We start from the raw sequence: 25099 nt of genomic DNA on the forward strand, positions 1-25099 counted from the left end.
CAGCGGAGGGAAGCGGGGCGGGGCGACGTGTGGGGCGGGGCTACGTTTGCGCGGCGTGGGCAAAGGTGACGTTGCCACGGAGACGTAGAGCGGAGCGACGCTGAGCGGTGCGCTGTGCGCGGTAGGATACTTTGACGGGGCGTGGGTGTGGGTGGGGTAACGTTGCCAAGGAGACGGGGAGAGGAGAGCACGGGGCCGAGCGAGTGTAGGCGGGGCTATATGACGAGAAGTCGGTGGGGCGTCGTTGCCCAGGAGACGTGGGGCGGAGCGATACGGGGCGGGGCGACGTGGGGGCGGAACTACGTTAAAGAGGCGTGGGCGGAGCGTCGTTGCCAAGGAGACGGAGTCGCGAGACGCGTTGCAACGCTGACGTAATTTGGCGTGGGCGGGGCGACGTTGCCAAGGAGACACTCAGGCGAGCGACGCTGGGCTCGGTGACGGTAACTGTGACGTGTCGTGGAGCGAAATGGAAGGGGAGACGTGGGGCGGGGCGAAGCGAGACTGGGCGATGTATAGGGCGGGGCTATGTAGACTGGCTGACTGGCGTTACTACGGAGACGTGGAGCGTCACCACTCGGGGCGGGGCGACGTAAGGCTTTGAGGCGACGTGGGGCGGGAAGACGCGTTAGGGGAACCAGTGAAGAGGCTCTGGGCCAAGTGCTGGGCATGCTGATAGTCACCGGGAGACTGGGCGGGGCGCAAGGGCGCGGCGGTATCTGGGGACAAGTAGACGGGCTCTGAGGCGGCCGAGCGGAGGCACTTGCGGGGAGGGGCGGGGCTGAGCGTGAGCAGGCGTGTGCAGTCACGCGTCGTTAGGCGAGTGGGCCGGGCCGGGTGGGGGACCGTGCACCGTAGGTTGGGCGGGGCGCCTGTGGGTGGGGCCAGATATCAAGGTGCTGAGCGGAGCGCCACGACATAACCTGAGGAGCAGACGAGCCACGACCCCGCTGTTCTTCCATCGAGTGCCGCGTTAGCTGGACTTTGCTGCTGGGGAAGCGCGCAAAACACCCGGAGGCGGAGACTGCAGAGCGAGGAATACACTTTATGCACACGCACGGAGCTAACAGAGACGGGGGCGTTGCAACTCCCTTGCTACAGAACATCAAATGAGGAGCAGGGAAGTAAGGTCCGTCTTCACTCGGTGGTTTAAATGAAAAGCCGGCGGCCTGGAGCAGAGCTCCTGCTGCTGGCACAACTAGGAAGGATCAAGTTCCTTCCTCTCTATGCTACTAATTCGTTTGCTCACTTCCTTTGACACCTGCTCGTCAGTCTATGTGGAGGAGAAAAACAGCTTCCAAACTGCTGCAGAAAGGAGGCATCCTCACCCCAGACGCCTCTTCAAGGTCACCCCTGGTAATTCCGCACTAGGCACTCTCTCCCCGCTCCTTTGCTCCCGCTCAGACAGACCTCCTGGCACTGCTTGGTCTTCTCCCCTACTAGTAAGTAAACCCTTGAGTGGGGACTTGGCACATCGAAGGTGCCCAATTATCCTTTTTTTGAATGACTGAAATAGTGATCAGACTGTCAGGGAGGACTATGTAATCCAATCAATTTACCAGAATTTATCGCAGCACAACTCACTGGGAAACCTATAGACCGAGTGCAGGCTTTTGCACTGTGCACAAGTAATTCCCTGTGCTCAGTTTTATCACGAATGGTAACACAACTTCCCTCTTACAGCTGCCTTGAGGATGAGGTGAGCATGTGAGAAAAGCATTTAGCAAACTTTCAACAGGTGATTAAGTATTATGACTAGTCCTTAAGTTTTTCATCTAAGTAGTATTAATGCAATCTATATAATGGACTCAAACATAGAGTATACAAAAGTGTTTCTTTCCCATTTAATCTGCTGTTTCCATCCCACTGAATGCTTAACTCACATAAATCATTTAAGCAGCACTTCGTTAGGAATAGGAAGGCCACTGAAAGAAGCCAGGATGCTTTCAACCAAATTTTCCATTATCTGTCGTCTTGCTTGATGAGTTGCACTTCCAATGTGAGGTGTCAGAATGATGTTCTTCAACTCCAATAAAGGATGATCTCTGAAATACAGATTAATGGAGGAAAACAGAGTCATTTGGTTTCTTTAACTTCATATTCTGGTTTCACATCCCCACTGAGATGGGGAAGGCTGTGGGAGGCCTCATGATGTACTGAGATGATACCTAGATGTACGCTAGATGATCACTGCTCATTTAACCCTGGTTTGGGTGACCCAACATTACTGGATGTAAAATAACATATCCTAACTGCACCCAGGCCATTAGCTCACAATTGCAGAACATTCATGATGGGTTAAATGACAGTGACCCGCAAGATAAGAAAGGGCCTTGGGGTGCTGATTCAGGCATGATGGGTCAAGATGAATGCACCTTTAATGGGAATGGCATTCAGAGGGAAAAGATTTCTTAACTAGGATTAGCAGGTTAGAGGGAGCTCTCTTCCAGGAAGAAGGCACAGAATGGGAGACAGCCTGGAAAGATAAGGTTTTAGTGAAGTTGGTCAGGCAGACTCAAGCATAATGATGGATAATATTATAACTCAGGATTGGAAAAGTGCTGTCACCTGGCCCAACAGAGCCTCTTTATTTTAATACAGACAGAGGCCAAAGTAGCCACATGGCAGTGATTCCTCCCCGCCCAATAGCTACTGAGGCTCAAGGGGCACACCCTTGGGAATCCTAAGGACCCCCAAACCTGTGGAAGTTCTCAAGAGCACCTGTAATTTATGCCAATGCAGTGCAACCACCCTCACCTCCAGGACTGATTGAAGTAAGACGTATTGTGTGGTACAGTTACCAGGGATAGGACTATTCTGAAAAACACTTGTGTTCCCCTCTATGAAGCAGGTGGGCCCTACTATATAACAGCACACAATGGAAAACAGTCTAGGTACGAGGGTATGAGACAGGGTGATGCTTTGTCCCAGCGGACTTGGAACCCAACACCTGCCCATAAGAATATCTGAATGTACAGGCAAGAGACATTTGTGTTGTGAGAAGGCATAGCAAATACCTCTGCAATTGTTATTGACTTATGTAATTAAACTGCACTGTACCATAAATGTATAGCAATATGCTGTAACACTGGCACTGTTGGCAAGATTTAACTACCTCATGAAAGTAAGTCAGATGATAATACTGACATTGATGATCAATGGGAAATGACTGGCCTGAGGAATTACTGGATTTCGCTAAATATCACCTAACTTTATATACTAAATAGTGCTACATGAGTTCATCATAACATACAAATAGTGGTAGATGAAGAGGTTGAGGGCAACAAGTAATCAAAAAATAAAAAAATACAATGGGTTAGTTGTTTCTTTAAATCTTATCCCTGCCCCACAGTGACTCCTTCAAATGTCACGCATAGTCTAACAGCAATACTATTGCTGAACCTGCATATATAAACACTGTAATAAATGTAGATACTCCAATAAATATCATTTTGCTGTGAGACAGCCTAGGCCAAGGGCCTTGCAGTCCATGGGGTCGCAGAGTCAGACACAACTGAGTAACTGAACTGAAGGGCCACAGGGGTGGCCTATGTAATAAAGAATTAACTCAGCAGGCAGGTTTGGAGTTCTTGAATTCTGCACATTCCAAAGACAAGTCTGGCCTTTGACTGGCTCTGGAAGATAACCCATGAGCCCTTCAGATATACTGCCTGGTAAGAGTATCTGATCCTTGGGGTCTTGGACAAAGCCAGAGAGTTGTTGCCAGTGGTTTAATTTGTGGTGAATGCCTGTTTTTGTTTGCCTAGAGCTCTTGGCCAGTCTCTATCAGTTTGACCTCTGTAGGGGCTGGAGACTAAGAAGTAAGTGTCAGACAAGTGGGTACTCCATGCCGACATGACTGAGTCCAGATACAACACTCAGTGAGCTTCCCTGGATGGAAATAATGTATGTTGTCATGCATCACTGCTGGAGGTATAGGCACTGTCCACACAACTCTGCTTGGAGGACAAGCCTGGGTCTCCTGGACTCCACTCTAGAAGTTTTCTGCCTTTGCTGATTTTAAACTTATGTCTTTTCACTGTAATAAACTGTAACTGTGAGTATAAAAGCTTTTCTGCGTTCTGCACGTCTTTCCAGACAATCATTAAAACTGAAGGTAGTCTTGGGGACCCCTGGCACTACTGGCAAATGAAACTTTTTAAAATAATTTGTAGTAAATCCTTTTGTAAAGTAAAAAATACTTATGTAGTATGACTAAATAACCCAAGATTTCCTACTTTTTATTTTTTTTCACAGTGAGCGGCATCAAAATGTCTCCCTGAAAAAGATGAAAACTCAAACGTATCTGATAAATACCTTGGCAAAAGAGCTTTAACAAAAATGATTTCACGTGGGACACTGGGAGTACATCACCTATTAGGATAAACTAAGCTTTGGGATACAACACTGGTATTTGCCCCGTGACTTGTAAGGAAAAGCTCTTTTTAGCAGGTTAGTCAACAGGGGTGATCGCATGACTTCTGTTTTGAGTAAGTTGGCAACTGTCTAAAATATTCATCCTTCTTTATTTAAATTATTTTTTGTTCTAGATTAGTGGCTCTCTTCTAAAGAGCCTCTTGATGAAAGTGAAAGAGGAGAGTGAAAAAGTTGGCTTAAAGCTCAACATTCAAAAAACTAAGCTCATGACATCCAGTCCCATCCCTTCATGGCAAACAGGTGGGGAAACAATGGAAACAGTGACAGACTATTTTCTTGGGCTCCAAAATCACTGCAGATGGTGACTGAAGCCATGAAATTAAAAGACACTTGCTCCTTGAAAGAAAAGCTATGACTAACCTAGACAGCATATTAAAAAGCAGAGACATTATGTTGCTGACAAAGGTCCATCTAGTCCAAGCTATGGTTTTTCCAGTAGTCGTGTATGGATGTGAGAGCTGGACCATAAAGAAAGCTAAGTGCCAAAGAATTAATGCTTTTGAACTATGGTGTTGGAGAAGACTCTTGAGAGTCCTTTGGACTGCAAGGAGATTGAACCAGTCAATCCTAAAGGAACACAGTCCTGAATATTCATTGGAAGGACTGATGATGAAGCTGAAACTCCAATCCTTTGGCCACCTGAGGTGAAGAACTGACTCATTGGAAAAGACCCTGATGCTGGGAAAGACTGAAGGGGATGATAGAGGAAGAGATGGTTGGATGGCATCACCAACTCAATGTTTGAGTAAGCTCAAGGAGCTGGTGGTGGACAGGGAAGCTTGGTGTGCTGCAGTCCATGGGGGTTGCAGAGAGTCGGACATGACTGAGGGACTGAACTGAGTGGCTTGCTTACTTGACCTTTATACTCTTAAAAATTGAGAACCCCAAAGAACATGTGTTTATGAGGATTATGTCTATCAACATTTATTGTATTAGAAATTAAAACTGAAAACAATGTAATACAGTCATACACTTCATTAACTGTCTGGGTGATGATGTCATCACACATTCTGAGGAAACCCTGCTGTGCTCTTGTAAGAAAACATGAGAGGAAATGAACAACTGCTTATGCATCAGGAAAACAGTTATGCTGTGGAAACTTCTGTTTCTTTCTAGATAGGACGCTGTCTGATTCATGTTGTTTTTTTTTTTGCTTTTCCTATTTTTTATTTTTTTAATATAAATTTATTTCAATTGGAGGCTATGATTCATGAATTATTAAATGAAGCCAATTAGACCTTTAAAAAGAAAAATAGTTTTGACTTCATAGACCCCTTAAAATGGTCTCCAGACCACATTTTGAGAAACTGTTCTCAATAAATTATTGTTTTTCTCAGATATGCCTAATTTCTACGGCCAATCTTGATAAACTTAGATATCAAATTTGGTCAAAACATTCATCTGACAGTAATTTGCTTACTGGATGGAAATCAAAGTTAGGAATAGCTGGTTTAACAGATGACAGCATCAAGATTCAAAATAAATAAGAGAATTAAAACGCCAATCTCACTAGGCTGGATCACACGGTCAACACACAAGCAAATGAAATTAAATGCAAATAAATGTAAAATTTCACGCATAAACTTTAAAAAAAAACTTGAGAGAATAGCAATTTCAACTTTAGCTGACTAAAAAACTTAATGAGTTAAGGTGCAACGAGGCTATGAGGAAACATGCTGCTAACACAACCTCTGTGTAACTTCTCTGCAGTGGTCAGGCCACAACATGAATACTATGCGCAGTCCTCAGCAGAGTATTTTCAAAGGACTGGAAGGCAATAATAAGGACAATGTGTCTGGAAATGACATCATTTAGGCTACAAGTGAAGGATATGAAGATATTTAGCCTAAAAAAAAAAAAAAGACTATGGTGAAATGTGGTGGTTATCTGAAGGTTTGTAAAGAGAAGAATCATCAAAGTTAGTCTCTGATGCTCCAGGGGGCAAACCAGGGTCAATGGGTAAAGGGAGGACTATTTGGCTCAACCGGAGAAAGACTATTCTGTGCGTTCTCCATCCATGGGGTCTGAGGCCCCAGTGCCCTGAGGGCCCTGTCTGTGGAGGTGCTAAAGCAGAGGTCTGACCCGCTGCAGAAATGGACAGGTCACCAGGGGCATGCTCCAAGGCCAAGACCCTATGTGACTGCAACATGCGGTTCAATGTGGCTGCAGAAGTCAAAAGCAGCAGCTGTCTGAGGCCTCTCCCAACCGGAGGGAGAGAACTGTAGGTCCTGTCCGGCTTCCTTACCTGGGCAGGGGCTCTGGGTACGTCACATCCAGCGCTGCCGCCTTAATGAGCCCGGTCTGAAGGGCTTCCACCAGGGCGTCTTGATCAACTAGCAGACCTGGGTGGACGAGACCCCTCCTCTGTAGGCCCAAGTTAGGCAGTGCTCTCTGGTCACACTGAAACACATCTTGATCTTGTCAGAGGTTTGACAAAAAGCACGTGAACTTCATTCTGCCAATCTATTCTCAGACACTGAGAGCCTGCCATGTGCCAGGCAGTGCACTAAGCCCTTCACAGATGCTTCTCACTGACTCTGCTTACCCAGCAGAAGACAATACTCATTTTACAGGTGACATACTCAGCTGAAGTCACATACTTCTAACACATCCACCCAGATCTGAGCCCAGGTCTGTCTGGCCCTGAGCCTGGGCCCTGCCACTTCACCATACCACTTCCCAACCACCAGAGGATTCCAGGAAACAGCCCCCAGATAATAGTTTTATATACAGGCCAAAAAACCAAGCAGCCACAAACATGAACCATAACTGCATTTCAAATGTGAAATAGCAGGGCCTGCTTGAACAGTGCTGAGGAGGCCCTTTCCCTCAAGCAGAGAAGTCCCCCTTCCCACTGGTGGGCTGAGCTGCCCCATGGTCAAGACACAGCACCCAGCCTGTGAGTGCTAGCTCCAAGCCCTTCCTAGGGTGTTTGCTTTTCTAGAATCTTTGTCTCCAACCTCTGACATCACCAAAAGTACAAAATGCACTGGTCCTTCCTGCTTGTCAACAGGGTATAAATTTTCAAAACCTTCAAGCACACTAGCTTGGCCCTGTGGGATTTCACGGCAAGCACTGTTCTCTGGGTTTTACGGATGAGAGATCCAGGTAGCTGCTGGTAGTGCCAGGTCTCACATGTCCTCTGGCCCCCAACCCCAAAGGCAAGTCACCAGCAGGTGTGATGCCAGCACCGATCCTCACACGTGCTCAGGTCCCCAGCATTGAGGAGCCAGTTTTCTCCTTTACAAATGCTCCAGAAAACTTAGTTACAACACAGGACCTATGGCTTCCTGTACACAGACACACAAAGCTCTACACTAATGTCAAATAACCAGACTTAAGTGAGGCTCAGAAAATTCATCCCTGTAACTTTCGCTTGATAACATGTGGACAGTCAAATTGTGATGGCCCTACCCAAGGAGATGCCCACACTGAGATATGAAACTCCCACAGAGGTTCAGCATTCTCATTCTTTATGTTACTAATTTGAGGCTCAAAATGATGTGAAGATAAAAATCAGAAATATTTGTAAATATAAAGTATAATCCCTTTAACACACCATCCACAAGTCTAGCGGATTTTTAAGACCATTCAGGGAAAAGGTTGACTGGAAATGAGAGAGTGGCCAGGGCTGGGGGTCCTCCTGCACAGCCCTCCAGCCCACATACAGCTGGAGCGGGTACCTCTGCCGATGTTGACAAGGATGGCGGTGGGCTTCATTAATCTCAGCTCCCGCTTCCCGATCAGGCCCTGGGTCTGTGGCGTCAAGCTCACAGCCAACATCACAAAGTCCGACCGCTGAAGCAGGTCATCCAGCCTCTCACAGTAAATGGCCCCAACAGCTTCCTCCTCCTCCAATTTTCTATGAAGGGAACAAGGGAGAAGACCATGTTCTCTGCTTAGAAATTCATCCGTTTGCCCCAGGAGGGAGTTTCTGAGAGGGCTGCAGAGTCCCTCAGTATGCTCAGTATGTCCCCCATGGGGCCAGACCCCATGTGGGTTCAGAGGTGGCTGGACCCAGAGCTCAGGGCTTACCCATGGAAACCTGCATCTCTGGGTGCTCTGAGCCCTGTGTCTGTGGCATTTCACACCAGACTGCAAGCCTCTTGTGGACAGGAGCTTCCTCTCACTCAGCTCTGAGCCCCCAGAGGCTGGTACAGCCGATGGTGTCAGACATGCTTTCAGTGACATGAGACACTGCTGGATATAGGCAAACACGTCAGAAACTCCAGAAAATAAACAACAAAATGGGAGAGGGTCGGGAGTGCCATGTGTTCAACAGAGAGCAAGGCCCCAAGGTTCTGGTGCAGGCAGCTTGTGTGCTGTTTTGGGTTCAATCCTAGCTTCTGCTCTGCCCACCCCAGGCAGCTGATTACTCAACAGAAACGCCAAGCTCCAGGAGGGCTCAGCGGCCTTGGTAGCCACTCCTGCCCTACAAATATGCAATACAAAACTGTATGGATTCTTTCTACACATCTTGGCCAGGGGACCGCCTGGAGGAAAGGAACGGCCAGCACACCCAGCCACTATGAAGGCCCTGCTCGTATCACATGCCTGTCCCCGAAGAGCCCTGGCCTCTGCATCAGAGTGGAATGCAGGTGAGAAAAGCCAGGGCGTAGGCAGGAGGCATCAGTGAAGTGAGGGCAAACAGGCAGGTCTGAGACAGAATCAAAAGACTGGGCGCTGGGCCAAATGCTGCTCATGGAGTATGAGGAAGACGGTTTCAGACCGAACGCTGCTGGGGGAAGCCCTGTGCCCTTGTGTCATGTGTATTAAATGTGGGCAGCATCTCCCATGGTCAGAAAGAATCCGCTTACAAATTTAAAAAGCACATAATTGTAGGTGAGCCAATCTCTTTTCTCTGGTGAAATTTCTTCCATGAAGAGAAGCTTACCTGCCACATTTTTAGGGAATCATAAAAATGCTACAATCCATTCTTTGATCATCAACCCTGCTTTCTGGAGACAGAATAAGGGAATCAAATAAAAAGTGAAGAAATAATATATCAAAGCCATACTGAAGGCAGTGATGATGTAAGTTCTGCTCAGTTAATTTCAAGTCTATTTTCTGAATTTTACCTGCGTTTCCTATTGTGATAGACAATCTTCATTTCAAATGCTCTGGCCCTTTGAGCAATCTTATAGCCAATGCTGCCCATGCCGATAATTCCCAGAGTGGCCCCTGTCACTTCTTGACCCATATAGTCTGTAGGAAAGTTCTCTGTATGTGGTGAAACAGCCAACTGATGACCTAAAATAAACAAGGTGCAGAGTGGGCAGTGTGGACAGCACCATACACAGAATCCCCACAACCCTCACGGGACCTCCTGACAGAGATGAGGTTGAAGGAAGCCCGAGATGGACCCTGCGCACTCAGGCATGTCTATCTAACAGCAAAATGTTTCTGCAGGAAGGATGGATGGGACAGCAGTTTCCTCATCACAAACCCAAGCCTCCTGGCATGATGCTTTAAACGAGCAACTTCTTTCACATTAAGGGAAGATTTGTGGTTAAAATTTGTTGGTTCTGGTGTGTGTGTCTGTATGTTTTTTACTACATGTACGTGTATGTGACTGCATGTGTTTCTATATGGTTTATGTGCATATGCAAGTGCGTATGTGTGTGTGAGTGTGCACGTGTGAACCAGCAATCAGAAGAGAACCAGCCTGGTTTTTGCCTCCTCTCCTCAAGCCCCTTCACCCCAGAGCTCCACCAGGATGACAGCCAAGTGCTGAACGGCTGCACTGTCCTTCCCAGGACACTCCCAGTGATGTCCAGTGTGTGGAGAGGTGGGGTCTCACCTACTCATGTGTGGGCCTTCATGGAGGGTAGCAGGCTGACTGGCCAATGGATCACCCCGGGGTGTTTCCATAGTGGTGCTGAAATTACCTCACATGTATGGGTACCCCCATGGCACAGTGAGTAGAATGTGGTGGAGGAAAAGACAGTGCTCAGACAGACCATGTGGACTGCATGTGTGCAGGGGCTGAGACCGGCCCTGGCCAGGCTGTAGCAACCAAGACTGGCTCCCACCCCAGGGCCACAGAGTCCTGGACGCAGTGTGAAGAGACCAGGGCTTTATCAGGTGTGATATTAAACATCCGTCATCTAATCTGGAAAACCAGCATCTCCTGGCTGTTTACCTTCCACAACTCTCCGAGCTGCGGCAAGCAGCAAGGCCATCCCCAGGTCTGCCGTGGGGCTGGAGACAGCATGTGGTGTGTTGGCCACCTTCACGCCAAAGCTGGCCACGAGCCCTAGGTCCAGATGGTCCAACCCTGCCCCTGCACTGGCCACGATCTTCAAGGAGGGCAGGCTGCACAGGAGCTCCTGGCTGACGGCCGGCCTTCCGCCCCAGATGTATACAGCTTGGATCTTGGGACCCAGCTGTGCTTTATTTTCCAAAAAGTCTTGCATGGTAATGAGATTAAAGTGTCTCTTCAGGTCTTCAACATGATCTTCACATATGCCATGTGGTCCTTCAAGATCAGACACCAGAACTCCAGGTAGGTCCTGATCACCCATGGCCTACAGAAAGATAGATGCAATTTCTGCTGTCAGAGAGTTTTCAAGAGAGCAACCTGTATACTCTTCTACTATTCTTTAGATTTCCTGAACTATAAGACTGGAATTATTTCCTGGATGAATTCCTGTAAAGTCTGAACCACAACAGACCGGGACTCTGAAGGTACCAACACCCCATCAGGCCCACGTTCCTCCTATTGGACGTGGGTCTTTATTTCTGCCCTTTGGCCATAGCAGCTGCAGTAACTAACTGATTTTTTTTTTTACTGTGAAAGTAAAAGATATTTGTTATTGTCTGTCAAACAAATTAAATAATGTCTTATGTTCCTTGTTCCTAATTTAAACTAAGATTTTTTTTTTTAAGATTTTATAGCTTTCTTCCGAAAAGAAAACCAGCTGCTTTGAAGAGTTGAGGCTAATGAGTGCATTTTATCTTTGGGTCACAAACTTGGCTAAAAATGTTTAAAATGTGTTCAAAGTTCAGAGAACAATTGGCTAAAAAAAAAACTTGTGTTACTTCTTGGACTTTGAGTAAAAGATTAAAAGAGCTTCATTAAGGATAAGACTTTAGTTTTACAGAGAGCAGGCTCAATTCCTGCCTGCTTCAAGTTGGTTATGGAACAATAACACACATCCATCATGCCATTACTGTCAGTGGGTATACATAGTGAAGATCCAAGACCATCCACATGACTCGTGGCCTCTCCAAAGGAGAAGAGATGAGAGTCGAAGTGGGGAGGGATGGCCATAGCAGAGGGTGGGAGCGTTGGGCAGATTCAGGAGCTCACGCTGTCCCTGGGCTCTGCCCCTTGTTCTGTAACTCCTTTCACCAGCATCAGCCTCTGACCATCTCCACTCACAGCCAGGAGTCTAGCCAAGGAGCATGAGACAGGAAGTGGGATCCCTATTAACTGCTTTCCTAGAAGGGAGCACGGGTCCTACCTGCTGCTGACCCTGGTGCTCAGAGGGGCGGGCAGGGTTGAAAGATGGAACTTTGGCTCCAGCACCGATCTGCGGCTGATCAAAGGTCTCCCAGGCTTCCTGGGTTCTTGGTGAAACTGACATGATATCAACAGGTGTGTTACAGCTGTGCCCTGAGATCACATCTCATTCTCCTCCCCCAGTTTCTGCACAGAGAGAAGTAAGTGGACTTGCCTCTAGCAGGCGTCCTTGGATGCCCAGTATTGACACGATGGTTGGTTAGGACATTCTGACAACAAAGGAACTCACCACAAAGGTGTATTGTTAGATACCCACATTTTGTCCATGTCAAAAGATAAACTCATGGGTGAAATTTGGAAAAATAAAAAATTTTACAGCTTTGTTTTTAGTTAAGAGAGTGATAGTTCAGACATGTATATTTTCTAACTGCTATGTGCATGCTCCTTGCACTGTTTAATTTGAACTGCTAACACAGATTTAAAAGTAGTTATTTTCTCCTTGCAAAATGATTGCTCAATTAAAAAATAAAAGACTTTGTGTTAACTTTGCTGAAATTGCCTCCCACAGACCCAAGGCTCTAAACTCAGGATTTTCTTCTTTTAAAGCCTCTTTAAAATTGAGACCCAGAAAGAAAAATAAAGTAGAATGAACTTCCAACCTCTTCTTCCAAGAAGTTAAGACCGACATGTGCATGGCACTCATGAGGGAGGTGCAGAGGAAGGCATGTAGATCCCTGACCAGTGACCGTGGCTGCCCAGCTGGACTCTGAGCCCAGAGCAGGACCGGGCAGGGAGCACCAGGTGACGCAAGAAAAGAGAGTGACTTCAGTTCACAGAGGGGGCAAGGGCGGGGCCAGGCAAGGGGGAGGGGGGTAAGAGAGAGCTTTCTAACTTAAAAGCAAAAATGAAAATAAAAACCAACTGCAACCAAAAAAATATTTTTAGTTTTGGGAACAGAGAGAAAGAAACAAAGATAGGGTGAGGCAGGAAGGAGGACAAAAAAGCAGGACCACAGGCGCTGGTTCAGGCCACTCTGCCTGACTGTGATTCTCCCTGAAACTTGCTCTCCTCCAAAGCAGAGTGAGGGGAACACACAGCCTTGCATCGTGGCCCAGATAATGAAAGAGAGCATTCTGATCCTGCAGGACCGAGGGGCAAGCCTTCAGTGAAGGGGGTTACTAATGTTCAAATCTGAAGAACAATTTAGACATCTACCTAAGTGTCTAGAAACAAACTTACACCAAAGAGAGAGACTGAATTCATATAGCACAGTAAAATTTTTTAAAAATTTCTTAAAACTCTATTTCCTCACAAAGCTTCCTCACAGTATTTGAGAGATGAGTCCAATACCCTCCCATCATCCCCACATCCCCAACATGCCAAGACTTGCTTCAAACTGGCTCCCAATGACTTGTATCTTCTCTCCCTACCACTCTGTCCTCTGATCCTCTCTCTCGTCCCTTGCAAAGCCTATCCTCACCTTGAAGGAGGAAATAGACAGAGCTGGACTCCATCTTAGGCCAGGCTGCAAACATTAGGCTACACTCATGGTCACCCTCCCAATGGACTCTGAACTTAGTGCCCGGTGTCTATAGAAATGGCATACCAGTGGAAAACCAGATCCCCTCGAATAAAAGAGCCTCAGGACTTGTACTTGGACTCTCCATCGCCTAAAAGAATATGCTAATTATCTCTGTAATAGAACAAAGTCATAAATTCCATTATGTTTATAATGTCTACTGTTTAACTATCTAGGCTTCTGACACATGACTCGTGGGTTAACTTTGATCGTATCTCTCTTTACCTCGTCCAGACTAGTTTCAAGGAATTTGGGGAAGTGGGTTTGATCAAGTACACTTAGGGTATACAAGGTTTTCACAAAAATTGGTTGGGGTCCTTGGTTAAGAGGAGACTCTGCCTTGGGCCCACCGGTGTAATAAACTGCACTCCACTATCTGCATTGTCCTTCCGAGTGAGTTTGTCCTTCTGAGTTCCAGGTTCCTGGAACCCATGGCTACAACAATCTCACCTATGGAGCAGCTCTCTGCCCTCTCCATGGGGATAAAATCACAATTGTTTGTTCTCTGTCCTCTACAGATCCCTGATTCTGCTCCAAAGAGGCTCAGAAAAACAGACTGGGGGAAAAAAAAAAAACAACTCTGTAACTAAGAGTAGGTGATGCCATGTTTAGTCCCTCTGCTTTTTTTAATCATCCTTATGCTGATTTTTGGATTTGCTGCAAATGATCTATTCATGCATGACTAGATAAAGGGACCTGAAGATTAAGATATACCAAAAGACATATCCTTGAGGGTGTGTTTGCCATTTCAGACTTAATGAATAAGAAATGGTTTGTCAGGGCCTGCTAAATATGAGAGAAAAGAAAGGCAAGATTAAAAAATTAAAATTTGACTAATGTAGGAAATAAACTGTAAAATCTGATGTGGGTACATGAAGCTTTATTCATTTAAAGCTTAATCTGCCACTGCCTAGAGTTTAGGAAAAAAAGTACATACCTGTCCAAAATGACCTTGAGAATCTCTGAAGCCATCTTAAGTCTTCTCTGGAACAAGGGAGGTATAAATAACAACACTGGAGTTTCCTTATTAAATTCTTCAGGATTGTGCCCTGGGGGCCCAGAAGGGTCTTAGGATGCTAATGCTGCCCATCTGCCCCAGGTGAAGTCCAAGGTCAGTCATGTCTACGCAGCAGAGCTCGATCCAGTCTCCCCCCAAATTGCAACATTCTAGGGGTACATTTACCTTTTAAAAAGACTCCAAGGGACGCTCCAGCCAACCTAACCTCCCAGCCAAGACCTGGACAGCGAAGGCTCAGGTCAAAGAGCGCAGTGCCCAGCCCCTCCCCGCCCCGCCCCTCCCCGCTCCAGCCTCGCCCCTCCCCGCCCCAGCCTCGCCCCCAAGCCCGCAACCAGCTGGCCTTCTCTGCCAGCCCCGCCCCATCCAACTAGGCCGCGCCGCACTTCCAGCATTAGGTCCCTGAGGCTGAGAACTTTTGGCACAAGGAGAAGCCGCCTGAAGGGCAAATGGCGCCTAGAGGGACGGCTTTGGTGGAGCCTCCTGCAGGAGCAGGGTCTAGATGGTAGAGTGTGGGGCCTGTCCAGCGCGCAAGGTTGCAGGCCGGTCTCAGCGTGAGAAGTGTGAAAATCAACACGCGGAAACCTCACTTCAGATAGAGTTGGGAGGCCAGAAGGGATAGTTCTGGGCCCCACCCTCCCTTGATTGGAGACCCAGCAAGAAGAAGGGCGCAACCTAACTGCCTACAAGGAAGGAAACCTTCCTCCCAGTCTGGAAGCAACCCAGCCAATGGGAAGCTACTACACTTCCAACTCCAGGTTCCCTCCAATGGACAAGAAGCCATGCCCAGCTCCCCCTTTGTTGTTGTCACTCAGTCCTGTCTGACTCTGCAACCCCACAGTCGCAGGCTGCACGGTCCTTCACCATCTCCCAGGGTTTGCTCAAACTCATGTCCATTGAGTCGGTGATGCCATCCAACCATCTCATCCTCTGTCCTCCCCTTCTCCTCCAGCCTTCAATCTTTCCCAGCAAAAGGGTCTTTTCCAATGAGTCTGCTCTTCCCATCAGGTGGTCAAAGTATAGGAGCTTCAGCATCAGTCCTTCCAATGAATATTCAGGGTTGATTTCCTTTAGAATTGATTTCCTTTAGGATTTGATCTCCTTGCAGTCCAAGGGACTCTCAAGAGTCTTCTCCAACACCAGGGTTCAAAAGCATCAATTCTTCAGTGCTCAGCCTTCTTTATGGTCTTAACTCACATCCATACATGACTACTGGAAAAAACATATCTTTGACTACAGAGACCTTTGTCAGCAAAGTAATGTCTCTGCTTTTTAATAACGCTGCCTAGGTTTATCATAGCTTTTCTTCCAAGGAGCAAGTGTCCTTTAATTTCATGGTTGCAGTCACTGTCCGCAGTGATTTTGGACCTCAAGGAAATAAAGTCTGTCATAGTTTCCATTGTTTCCCCATCTATCTGCCATGAAGTGACAGGACTGAATGCCATGATCTTAGTTTCTTGAATGTTCCGAGTATTAAGCCAGCTTCTTCACTCTCCCTTCTCCTCTATAAAAGAGATTCTTCTCCTTTGTTCTCTGGACTTGTCTTTCTTTTGCCATTGATTGCCTGTTTTAAATCACAGTTTTTGCTATTCCTGAATAAACCCATTTTGCAAGTCAATGCTTTCTCAAGAGCCTTTTTATGACCTTGAGATAGAATAGTAAAACACTACGTTCTCTTTCAGTCTCCACTCTACTCTATTCTACTAAACTCTACTCTCCTCTTTCAGTTCCAGACAGTTCTAAGAAGTTTCCTACCTTAGCTGTTATTTATTCTTGTTATTAGTCTAGTGTACATTTATCTTCAATTTGGGGCCTCTGCTGAAATCTGAGAGAAAGTCTCACTTTAACATTGTCTTACATTTGATTTAAAACATTTCTTCTTTTAAAAATGCAAATCCTTCTAGAAGAGTAATAAGGCTCTTCAATAATTTTTTATTAATAACAATTAGTTCTGTCAAATTGCCTTCAACTCAAGCCAGTTGCTCCACAGGAATGAGGGCTCTGTTTGGCCATGTGTATCCTTTCCCAATTAGGAGACATAGGAACATCTTCTCCCACTGAATATCTGTCTTGCCCTTACTTGAGAATTCCAGGTTGTGTTTTTTAATGCTTATGTTTAGTCATTTTTAAAATGAAGAATTTGGTTTCTAAAGATAAAATTAATTCAAGACGTCTGATTAACTCAGAGATGATTTAGCCTATTTATTCCCATCTTCTTAATGATCAGATACTTTTAGAGGAAATGAAAGGAGAAATGGAGAGCTTTGGTCAAATAATCGATTTTTCTTGGCTGGACTAGTGACTTTTCAACTCATTCCATGAGGCCCCTATACCAAAATCAGACAAAGATACTTCAAGAAAACTACAGACCAATATCCTTTGTGAGTTATAGACACAAAACCTTCAATAAAATACTAGCAAACCAAATTCAGCAACATATTTTGAAAAACTACTTAGACCAAATATGATTTAGCTTCTCTGGTGGCTCAGAAGGTAAAGAATCTGCCTGTAATGCAGGAGACCTGGGTTCAATCCCTGGGTCGAGAAGATCCCCTGGAGAAGGAAATGGCAACCCACTCCAGTATTTTTGCCTAGGAAATCCCATGGACAGAGGAGCCTGGCCGGCTATAGTACATGGGTCACAAAGAGTTGGACACGACTGAGTTGTTGTTCAGTCACCCTGTCATGTCTGACTCCTCATGACCCCTTGGACTGCAGATGCCAGGCCTCCCTGTCCCTCAACATCTCCCAGAGTTTGCCCAAGTTGATGTTCACTGCACTGGTGATGCCATCCAGCAATCTCATTCTCTACGCCCTCTTCTTCTGCCCTCAATCTTTCCCAGCATCAGGGACTTTTCCAATGAGTTGTCTGTTCACATCAGGTGACCAAAATACTAGAGCTTCAGCTTCAGCATCAGTCCTTCCAGTGAATATTCCGGGTTTATCTCCCTTAAGATTGCCTGGTTTGATCTCCATGCTGTCCAAGGGACTTTCAGGAATCTTCTCAAGCACCATAATTCAAAAGCATCAATTCTTTGGTGTTCTGCTTTCTTTACAGTCCAGGTCTCACAACCATATGTGACCACGGGAAGACCATAGCCTTGACTATATGGGTCTTTGCCAGCAGAGTAATGTCTCTGCTCTTCAACATACTGTCTAGCTTTGTCATTGCTTTCCTGCCAAGAAGCAATTGTCTTCTGTTTTCATGGCTGCAGTCACCATCCACAGTGATTTTGGAGCCCAAGAAGAGGAAATCTGTCACTACCTCCACCTTTTCCCCCTCTATTTCCCATGCAGTAATGGGGCCAGATGCCATGATCTTTGTTTTAACTAAGCCAGCTTTTCTAGTCTAGCTTAGTTTAGCTTCTTTTTTAGTTTTTTTAGTCTTAAGCCGGCTCTTTCACTCTCCTCCTTCACCGTCATCAAGAAGCTCTTTGCTTTCTGCCATTAGAGTGGTATCATCTGCATATCTGAGGTTGTTGATGTTTCTCCTGCCTATCTTGATTCCAGCTTGTAACTGATCCAGCCCAGGCATTTCTGATGGTAAGCTCAGCATATAGGTTAAACAATCCTATAGACAGAGGAGCCTGGCGGGCTACGGTACATGGGGTTGCAAAGAGTCAGACATGACTGAGAGACTAATACTAGTACTTACATAAGATTTATCCTAGGAATGCAAGGTTGGTTTCAGTTCAGTTGCTCAGTTGCATCTGACTCTTTGTGACCCCAAGGACTGCAGCACACCAGGCTTCCCTGTCCATCACCAACTCCCGGAGCTTGCTCAAACTCATGTCCATTGAGTCAGTGATGCCATCCAACCTTCTCATCCTCTATCGTCCCATTCTCCTCCAGCCCTCAATCTTTCCCAGCATTACGGTCTTTTCCAATGAGTCAGTTCTTCACATCAGATGGCCAAAGTATTGGAGTTTCAGCTTCAACATCAGTCCTTCCAATGAATACTCAGGACTGATTTCCTTTAGGATGGACTGGTTGGATCTCCTTGCAGTCCAATGGACTCTCAAGAGTCTCCCCCAACACCACAGTTAAAAAGCATCAATTCTTTGGCACTCAACTTTCTTTATAGTCCAACTCTCACATCCATACATGACTACTGGAAAAACCATAGCTTTGACTAGTTGGACCTTTGTCAGCAAAGTAATGTCTCTGCTTTTTAATATGCTGTCTAGGTCTATCATAGCTTTTCTTCCAAGGAGCAAGAGTCTTTTAATTTCATGGCTGCAGTCACCACCTGCAGTGATATTGGAGTCAAAAAAAATAAAGTCACTGTTTTCATTGTTTACCCATCTATTTGCCATGGAGTGATGGGACAAGATGCCATGATCTTACTTTTCTGAATGTTGAGTTTTTAGCCAACTTTTTCAGTCTCTTCTTTCACTTTTTCAAGAGGCTCTTTAGTTCTTCTTCACTTTCTGCCATAAGAGTGGTGTCATCTGCATATCTGAGGTATTGATATTTCTCCCAGCAATCTTGATTCCAGCTTGTGGTTCATCCAGCCCAGCATTGCGCATGACGTACTCTGCATATAAGTTAAATAAGCAGGGTGACAATATAGAGCCTTGACGTACTCCTTTCCTGATTTGAAACCAGGCTGTTGTTTCATGTCCAGTTCTAACTGTTGCTTCTTAACCTGCATACAGATTTCTCAGGAGGCAGGTAAGACTGGTTTAACATACAAAAATCAGTGTAGTACACCATATTAACAGAATAAAGTACAAAACTCATATGATCATCTCAACAGAAAAAGCATTTGGCAAAACCAAACAACATTTCATGATTAAAACAAACAGGGCCAGTGGTTAAGAATTTGCCTTGCAATGCAAGGCACACCAGTTAGAGCCCTGCTCTGGGAAGATACCACCTGCCACAGGGCAACAGGGCCCATGTGCTACAACTACTGAAGCCTGCGAATCCTAGAGTCCATGCTCCACAACAAGAGAAGCCATAACAACTAGAAGCCTATGCACCGCAATGACAGAAAGCCTGTGCATGGCAACAATGATACAATGCAGCCAAAATAAATAAATATTTAGAAATAAACAACCATTCAATAAAGTAGGAATAGAAACGAGTTTCCTTAACCTCATAAAGGGCATCTGTGAAAAACCCACAGCAAACATAATATTGAATAGTGAAAGTCTGAATGCTTATCCGCTAGGATAAGGAACAAGACAAAATGTCTGCTCCTGCCACTTCTATTTAACACTGTACTGGATGTTTTAGCCAGGGCAGTTAGACAAGGAAGAAATAAAAAGCATCGAGATTGGCAGGGAAAAAATAAACTGTGCCTATTTGTGGATGACATGATCTTATATGCAGAATATCTCAAGGAATCCACTAAAAAAACCATTCAAAATAATAAATGATTCATCAAGGTTGCAGAGTATAAGTGTTAAATCACTTCAGACATCTCTGACTCTTTGCAACCCTATGGACTGTAGCCCACCAAGCTTCTCTGTCCATGGGATTCTCCAGACAAGAATACTGGAGTGGGTTGCCATGCCCTCCTCCAGGGGATTTTCCTGACCCAATGATCAAATCTGCATCTCTTATGTCTCCTGTGTTGGTAGGCAGGTACTTTACCACAAACACCACCTAGGAAGCCCGAAGAGTACAAGATCACTATACGAAAATCAACTGTATTTTGTAATGTATAGAAATATCAAATCACTATGTTGTGCACCAGGAACCAACATAGTGTTGTAGGTCAATTATGCTTCAAAAAACAAACAAAAAATTCATAGAAAAAGAGATTTGTGCTTACTAGAGGTGGGGGGTTGAGGGAAGGAGAATTATAAGAAGGTGGTCAAAAGGTACAAATTTCCTGTTTTAAGTAAGAGGGCTGAGCTTTGCTGAGCACCAAAGAATTGATGCTTTTGAACTGTGGTGTTGGAGGAGACTCTTGAGAGTCCCTTGGACTGCAAGGAGATCAAATCCTAAAGGAAACCAACCCTGAATATTCATTGGAAGGACTGATGCTGAAGCTCCTATACTTTGACCACTTGATGGGAAGAGCAGACTCACTGGAAAAGACCCTTTTGCTGGGAAACATTGAAGGCTGGAGGAGAAGGGGAGGACAGAGGATGAGACGTCTGGATGGCATCACCAACTCAACAGATTTGAGTTTGAGTAAACTCTGGGAGTTGGTGATGGACAGGGAGGCCTGGCATGCTGCAGTCCATGGGGTTGCAAAGAGTCAGACAAAACTGAGTGACTGAACTGAACTGAAGTAAGTGGGACTTCCCTGGTGGCTCAGTGGTAAAGAATCCACCTGCCAATGCCGGAGACACAAGTTCGTTCCCTGGTCCAGGAAGATCAGTCATGCCTGGGACAACGAAGCCCATGTGCCACAACTACTGAGCCTGTGTTCTGGATTCCTGGAGCTGTGACTACTGAAGCCCAAATGCTCTAGAGCCTGTGCTCTGCAACAGGAGAAGCTGCTGCAATGCTAAACCCACACACCACAACTAGAGTGGCCCCTGCTTGCCACAACTAAAGAAAAGCCTATGCAGCAACAAAGATCCAGCACAGCCAAATAAATAAATAAAATTACATTTAAAAAAAGGTAAAAAAGTACTACAGATGTACATGATTAATATAATAAACACAGCTATAAATTATATATGAAGGTTGTTAAGAATGTAAGTACTAAGAGGTCTCATCAGGGGAAAATATTTTTTCTTTCTTTTTTTTTAAATCTATATAAGATAATGGATGCTCACTAACCTTACTGTGATAATCATTTCATGATGTACACAAGTCAAATCATTATGCTGTACACTTTAAACTTATACAATGCTGTATGTCAGTTACAGCTCACTAAAACTGGAATAACAAATAAAACCAAATGAGAAAATCTATTTCTATACATTGATTATGAATAACCTGAAAATATTTAAAATAACAATTCCATTTAAATAGCATCAAAAGGAATAAAACATTTAGGAACAAAATTAATAAAGAGTGCAAGACATGAATTGTGGTAACTATAAAAATCATAGAAATTAAAGAAGGCCTAAATAAATGGAAAGATATCCCATATTCATAGTTTGGAAGACTTAATACTGTTCATATGGCAATATTCCCTAAATTGGTGTACACATTCAACAAAATTCCTATTAACACCCCAGTGTGTGTGTGTGTGTGTGTGTGTGTGTGTGTGTGTGTGCGCACGCACGCAAAATCCTGGGTGTGTGTGTGTGTGTGTGTTTGCAGAAATTGACAAACTAATCCTAAAGATTATATGGAAATGCAAGGGACCCAGAATGGCCAAGCCAATCTTAACAAGGAACAGAATAGAAGGACTAACACTTCCTGATTTCACAGCTTATCACAAAGCTATGCTAATCAAGACAGTGTGGTACGACATAAGGCTAGACATACACATCATTGGAACAGACTTGAGACTACAGAAATAAATCCTTATATTTAAAATCAATTGATTTTCAACAAGAGTGTCAAGGCAACTTGATGGTGAAAAAAAGAAATCTTTCCAATAGATGGTTCTGTGACGCCTGGATATCCGCATACAAAAGAACGGAGTTGTCAATCCCTGGTTGGTGAACTAAGATCCCACAAGCCACATGGAATGGCAAAAACAAAACAAAAAATCAAAAGAATGGACTTGGACTCCTACCTAACACCATACACAAAAACTTATTCAAAATGATCACAAACCTAAAAGGAAGAGTTAAAACTGTAAAACTTTTGGAGAAAGAGGAGTAAATATTCCTGGTCTTGAGTTAGGCAATGGTTTCTTAGATATGACACTCAAAGTACAAGCAACAGAGTGAAAAAAAGATACAATGGATTTCTTCAAAATTTAAGTTTTATGCTGCAAACAATACTAATAAAAAAGTGAAAATTTAATCCACAAAATGGGAGGTAATATTTTCATATATCTGATGAGAGATTTCTATCCAGAATGTATAAAGAACTTCTGTAACTCAATAATAAAAAGACAATTAATCCATTTTTAGTGACAAAAGGAGATAAACAGACATTTCTCCAAATGGCCGACAAGTATATTAACAGATGCTCTATATCACTAACCATTAGGGAAAGTTGTGATGTAATAAAACATCACAACTAGCAGGGTATCATTCCAAAAAAACAGCAACAAAAACAAACAAATAACAAGAGTAGACAAAGACATGGAGAAATCCAATACCATCATGTTGCTGTTGGAAATGTAAAACGGTATAGCTGCATCTGAAAACAGTTGGCAATTTCACAAAACATTATATGTAATTATAATATGATTCAGCTACTCCACCTGTATATAACCAAGAAAAATGAAGACTTAAATCCATACAAAAACTTGTACACAAGTGTTCATAGCAGCATTACTCATAACAGCCAAAAAGTGTAAACAACTCTAATGGCAATTAATTGATGGATAGATAAAATGCAGTATATCTAAACAATAAACAACAAAAAGGAACTAAGTACAGTTGATCCTTCAGTGATGACCCTCTGTGAAGTCAAAAATCCTTGCATAACTATATAGTTGGCCCCTTATATCCCTAGTTCCCCAGATTTACCCAACTGCAGACCATGTAGTACACATAGTACATGTGTAAGTTCAAATCTGTGTTTGTTCAAGGGTCAACTGTGCTGATGTCTGCTATTATGTTTATACAATGTGGGTGAACCTTGAGAACATTATGCTAAGAGAAGGAAGTAAAAAAACTACATATTTATGTTTCTATTTACACTAAATGTCTAGGATAGGTTAGTAGTTGGTGGTGGTGTAGTCGCTAAATCACGCCTGACTCTTGTGACCCCACAGACTGTAGTCCGCCAGGTTCCTCTGTCCGTGGGATTCTCCAGGCAACAATACTGGAGTGGGCTCTCATGTGCTTCAGGGGATCTTCCTGACTCAGGGATCGAATCCCTGTATCCTGCATGGCAGACAAATTCTTTACCAACTGAGCCACCATGAAAGACTACATATTTATGTTTCCATTTACACAAAACATCTAGGATAGGTTGCCTGCATGCATGCTACGTCGCTTCAGTCATGTCTGACTCTGTGCAACCCTACTGCAGCCTGCAGCCTGCCAGGCTCCTCTGTCCATGGGATTCTCCAGGCAAGAATACTGGAATGGGTTGCCATGCCCTCCTCCAGGGGATCTTCCCCACCAAGGGATGAAACCTAATCTTCTGCATTGGTAAGCTGGTTCTTTACCACTAGAACCACCTGGGAAGGCCCTGCTACTGCTGCTGCTGCTAATTTCGCATCAGTTGTTTCCAACTCTGTGCAACCCCATAGACGGCAGCCCACCAGGCTCCCCGTCCCTGGGATTCTCCAGGCAAGAATACTGGAGTGAGTTGCCATTTCCTTCTCCAATGCATGAAAGTGAAAAGTGAAAGTGAAGTCACTCAGTCATGTCCGACTCTTTGGGAAGGCCCTAGGATAGATTCGGAGAAGGCAATGGCACCCACTCCAGTATTCTTGCCTGGAAAATCCCATGGACAGAGGAGCCTGGTAGGCTGCAGTCCATGGGGTCAGGAAGAGTCAGACATGACTGAGTGACTTCACTTTCACTTTTCACTTTTATGCACTGAAGAAGGAAATGGCAACACACCTCAGTGTTCTCGCCTGGAGAATCCCAGGGATGGGGTCGCACAGAGTCGGACACGACTGAAGTGACTTAGCAGTAGCAGCAGGATAGATTAAAAGTTGCCAAAAGCCAAAGGGATGAGAAGGATGTGGGACTAACTGCTGTGTGTGCTCTTAGTCTCTCAGAAATGTTCAACTCTTTGAGACCCCACAGACTGCAGGCCACCAGGCTCCTCTGTCCATGGGGATCCTCCAGGCAAGAATACTGGAGTGAACTGCCATGCCCAGCCGTAATTGGGTCGCAGAGTTCCATAACTCTGTGAAAAACCATCTTATTTAAAATGCGCGCATCACTTGATGGTAGTAGTATAACATAGTGAAAGTCGCTCATTCGTGTCCGACTCTTTGCGACCCATGTATAGTCCATGGAATTCTCTCGGCTATCATACTGGACTGGGTAGCCTTTCCCTTCTCCAGGGGATCTTTCCCAACCCAGGGCTCCCTCATTGCAGGCGGATTCTTTACTAGCTGAGCCACAAATGGTATGTAAATAATATCTCAACAAAGCTTTTTAACAAAGTAAGTATCTGGAGTGTTGCACAATGTTGCACAATGATGTGAACATACTAAATGCCACTGAACTATATAGCTAAAATGGTAACTTTTATATTATTTAAATTTTACAACAAAAAATGTTTAGAAACACTAATTTCAGTAAGTTATTTGGGTGCACTTGCGTCTTACCAGTACTCTTCTGTTAAAGAACCACTTTTCACAAGTAAAGCAACTGTGCTTGCGTCTGGAAAGCACAGCCTCCAAAATGATTAATTAGGGGGGCTTTGTGTGGGAGTGAACGGCGACGAGCCTGTCCTCAGAGAGGTTATTCTCTTCGTTCACTCCCGGGTCCCGGTCGCATCGCGGAAGCTCGGACGCCGACTCACTGGAGACGCAGTAGGTCTGAAGCAGCCGCCGCCACCTTCAGCCCCAAGTCCCTCAGAGTGGAGTCCACGGCTCTGCCCGGCC

At 44.9% G+C, this 25099-nt stretch overlaps 1 protein-coding gene and 1 long non-coding RNA gene across 7 annotated transcripts; one reads left to right on the forward strand and one right to left on the reverse strand.

The window, feature by feature from the left end:
• Positions 1-1304: 1304 nt before the first annotated feature.
• On the forward strand, positions 1305-4609 carry LOC122425780. Its single transcript, XR_006264999.1, has 3 exons — positions 1305-1439; positions 4255-4449; positions 4548-4609. It is a non-coding gene; the product is annotated as an uncharacterized LOC122425780 (long non-coding RNA).
• On the reverse strand, positions 1828-25076 carry LOC122425772 (probable 2-ketogluconate reductase). 6 transcript variants are annotated; one of them, XM_043444385.1, is made up of 7 exons: positions 24821-25076; positions 11901-12016; positions 10577-10961; positions 9513-9684; positions 8118-8296; positions 6680-6776; positions 1828-2042 (listed from the first exon to the last, which is right to left on the reverse strand). In XM_043444385.1, exons 3-7 carry the CDS (start codon positions 10956-10958, stop codon positions 1886-1888), a joined length of 987 nt encoding a protein of 328 aa, XP_043300320.1. In that variant the 5' UTR covers positions 10959-10961; positions 11901-12016; positions 24821-25076; the 3' UTR covers positions 1828-1885. The 6 variants fall into 6 exon arrangements, with proteins under 6 accessions (XP_043300320.1, XP_043300318.1, XP_043300321.1 ...); XM_043444383.1 differs by lacking the exon at positions 24821-25076 and adding an exon at positions 14416-14720; XM_043444386.1 differs by lacking the exon at positions 24821-25076 and adding an exon at positions 14662-14677.
• Between the last annotated feature and the right edge of the window lie 23 nt (positions 25077-25099).

Source organism: Cervus canadensis, chromosome 23 (genome assembly GCF_019320065.1).
Source record: "Cervus canadensis isolate Bull #8, Minnesota chromosome 23, ASM1932006v1, whole genome shotgun sequence".
Taxonomy (NCBI): Eukaryota; Metazoa; Chordata; class Mammalia; order Artiodactyla; family Cervidae; genus Cervus; species Cervus canadensis.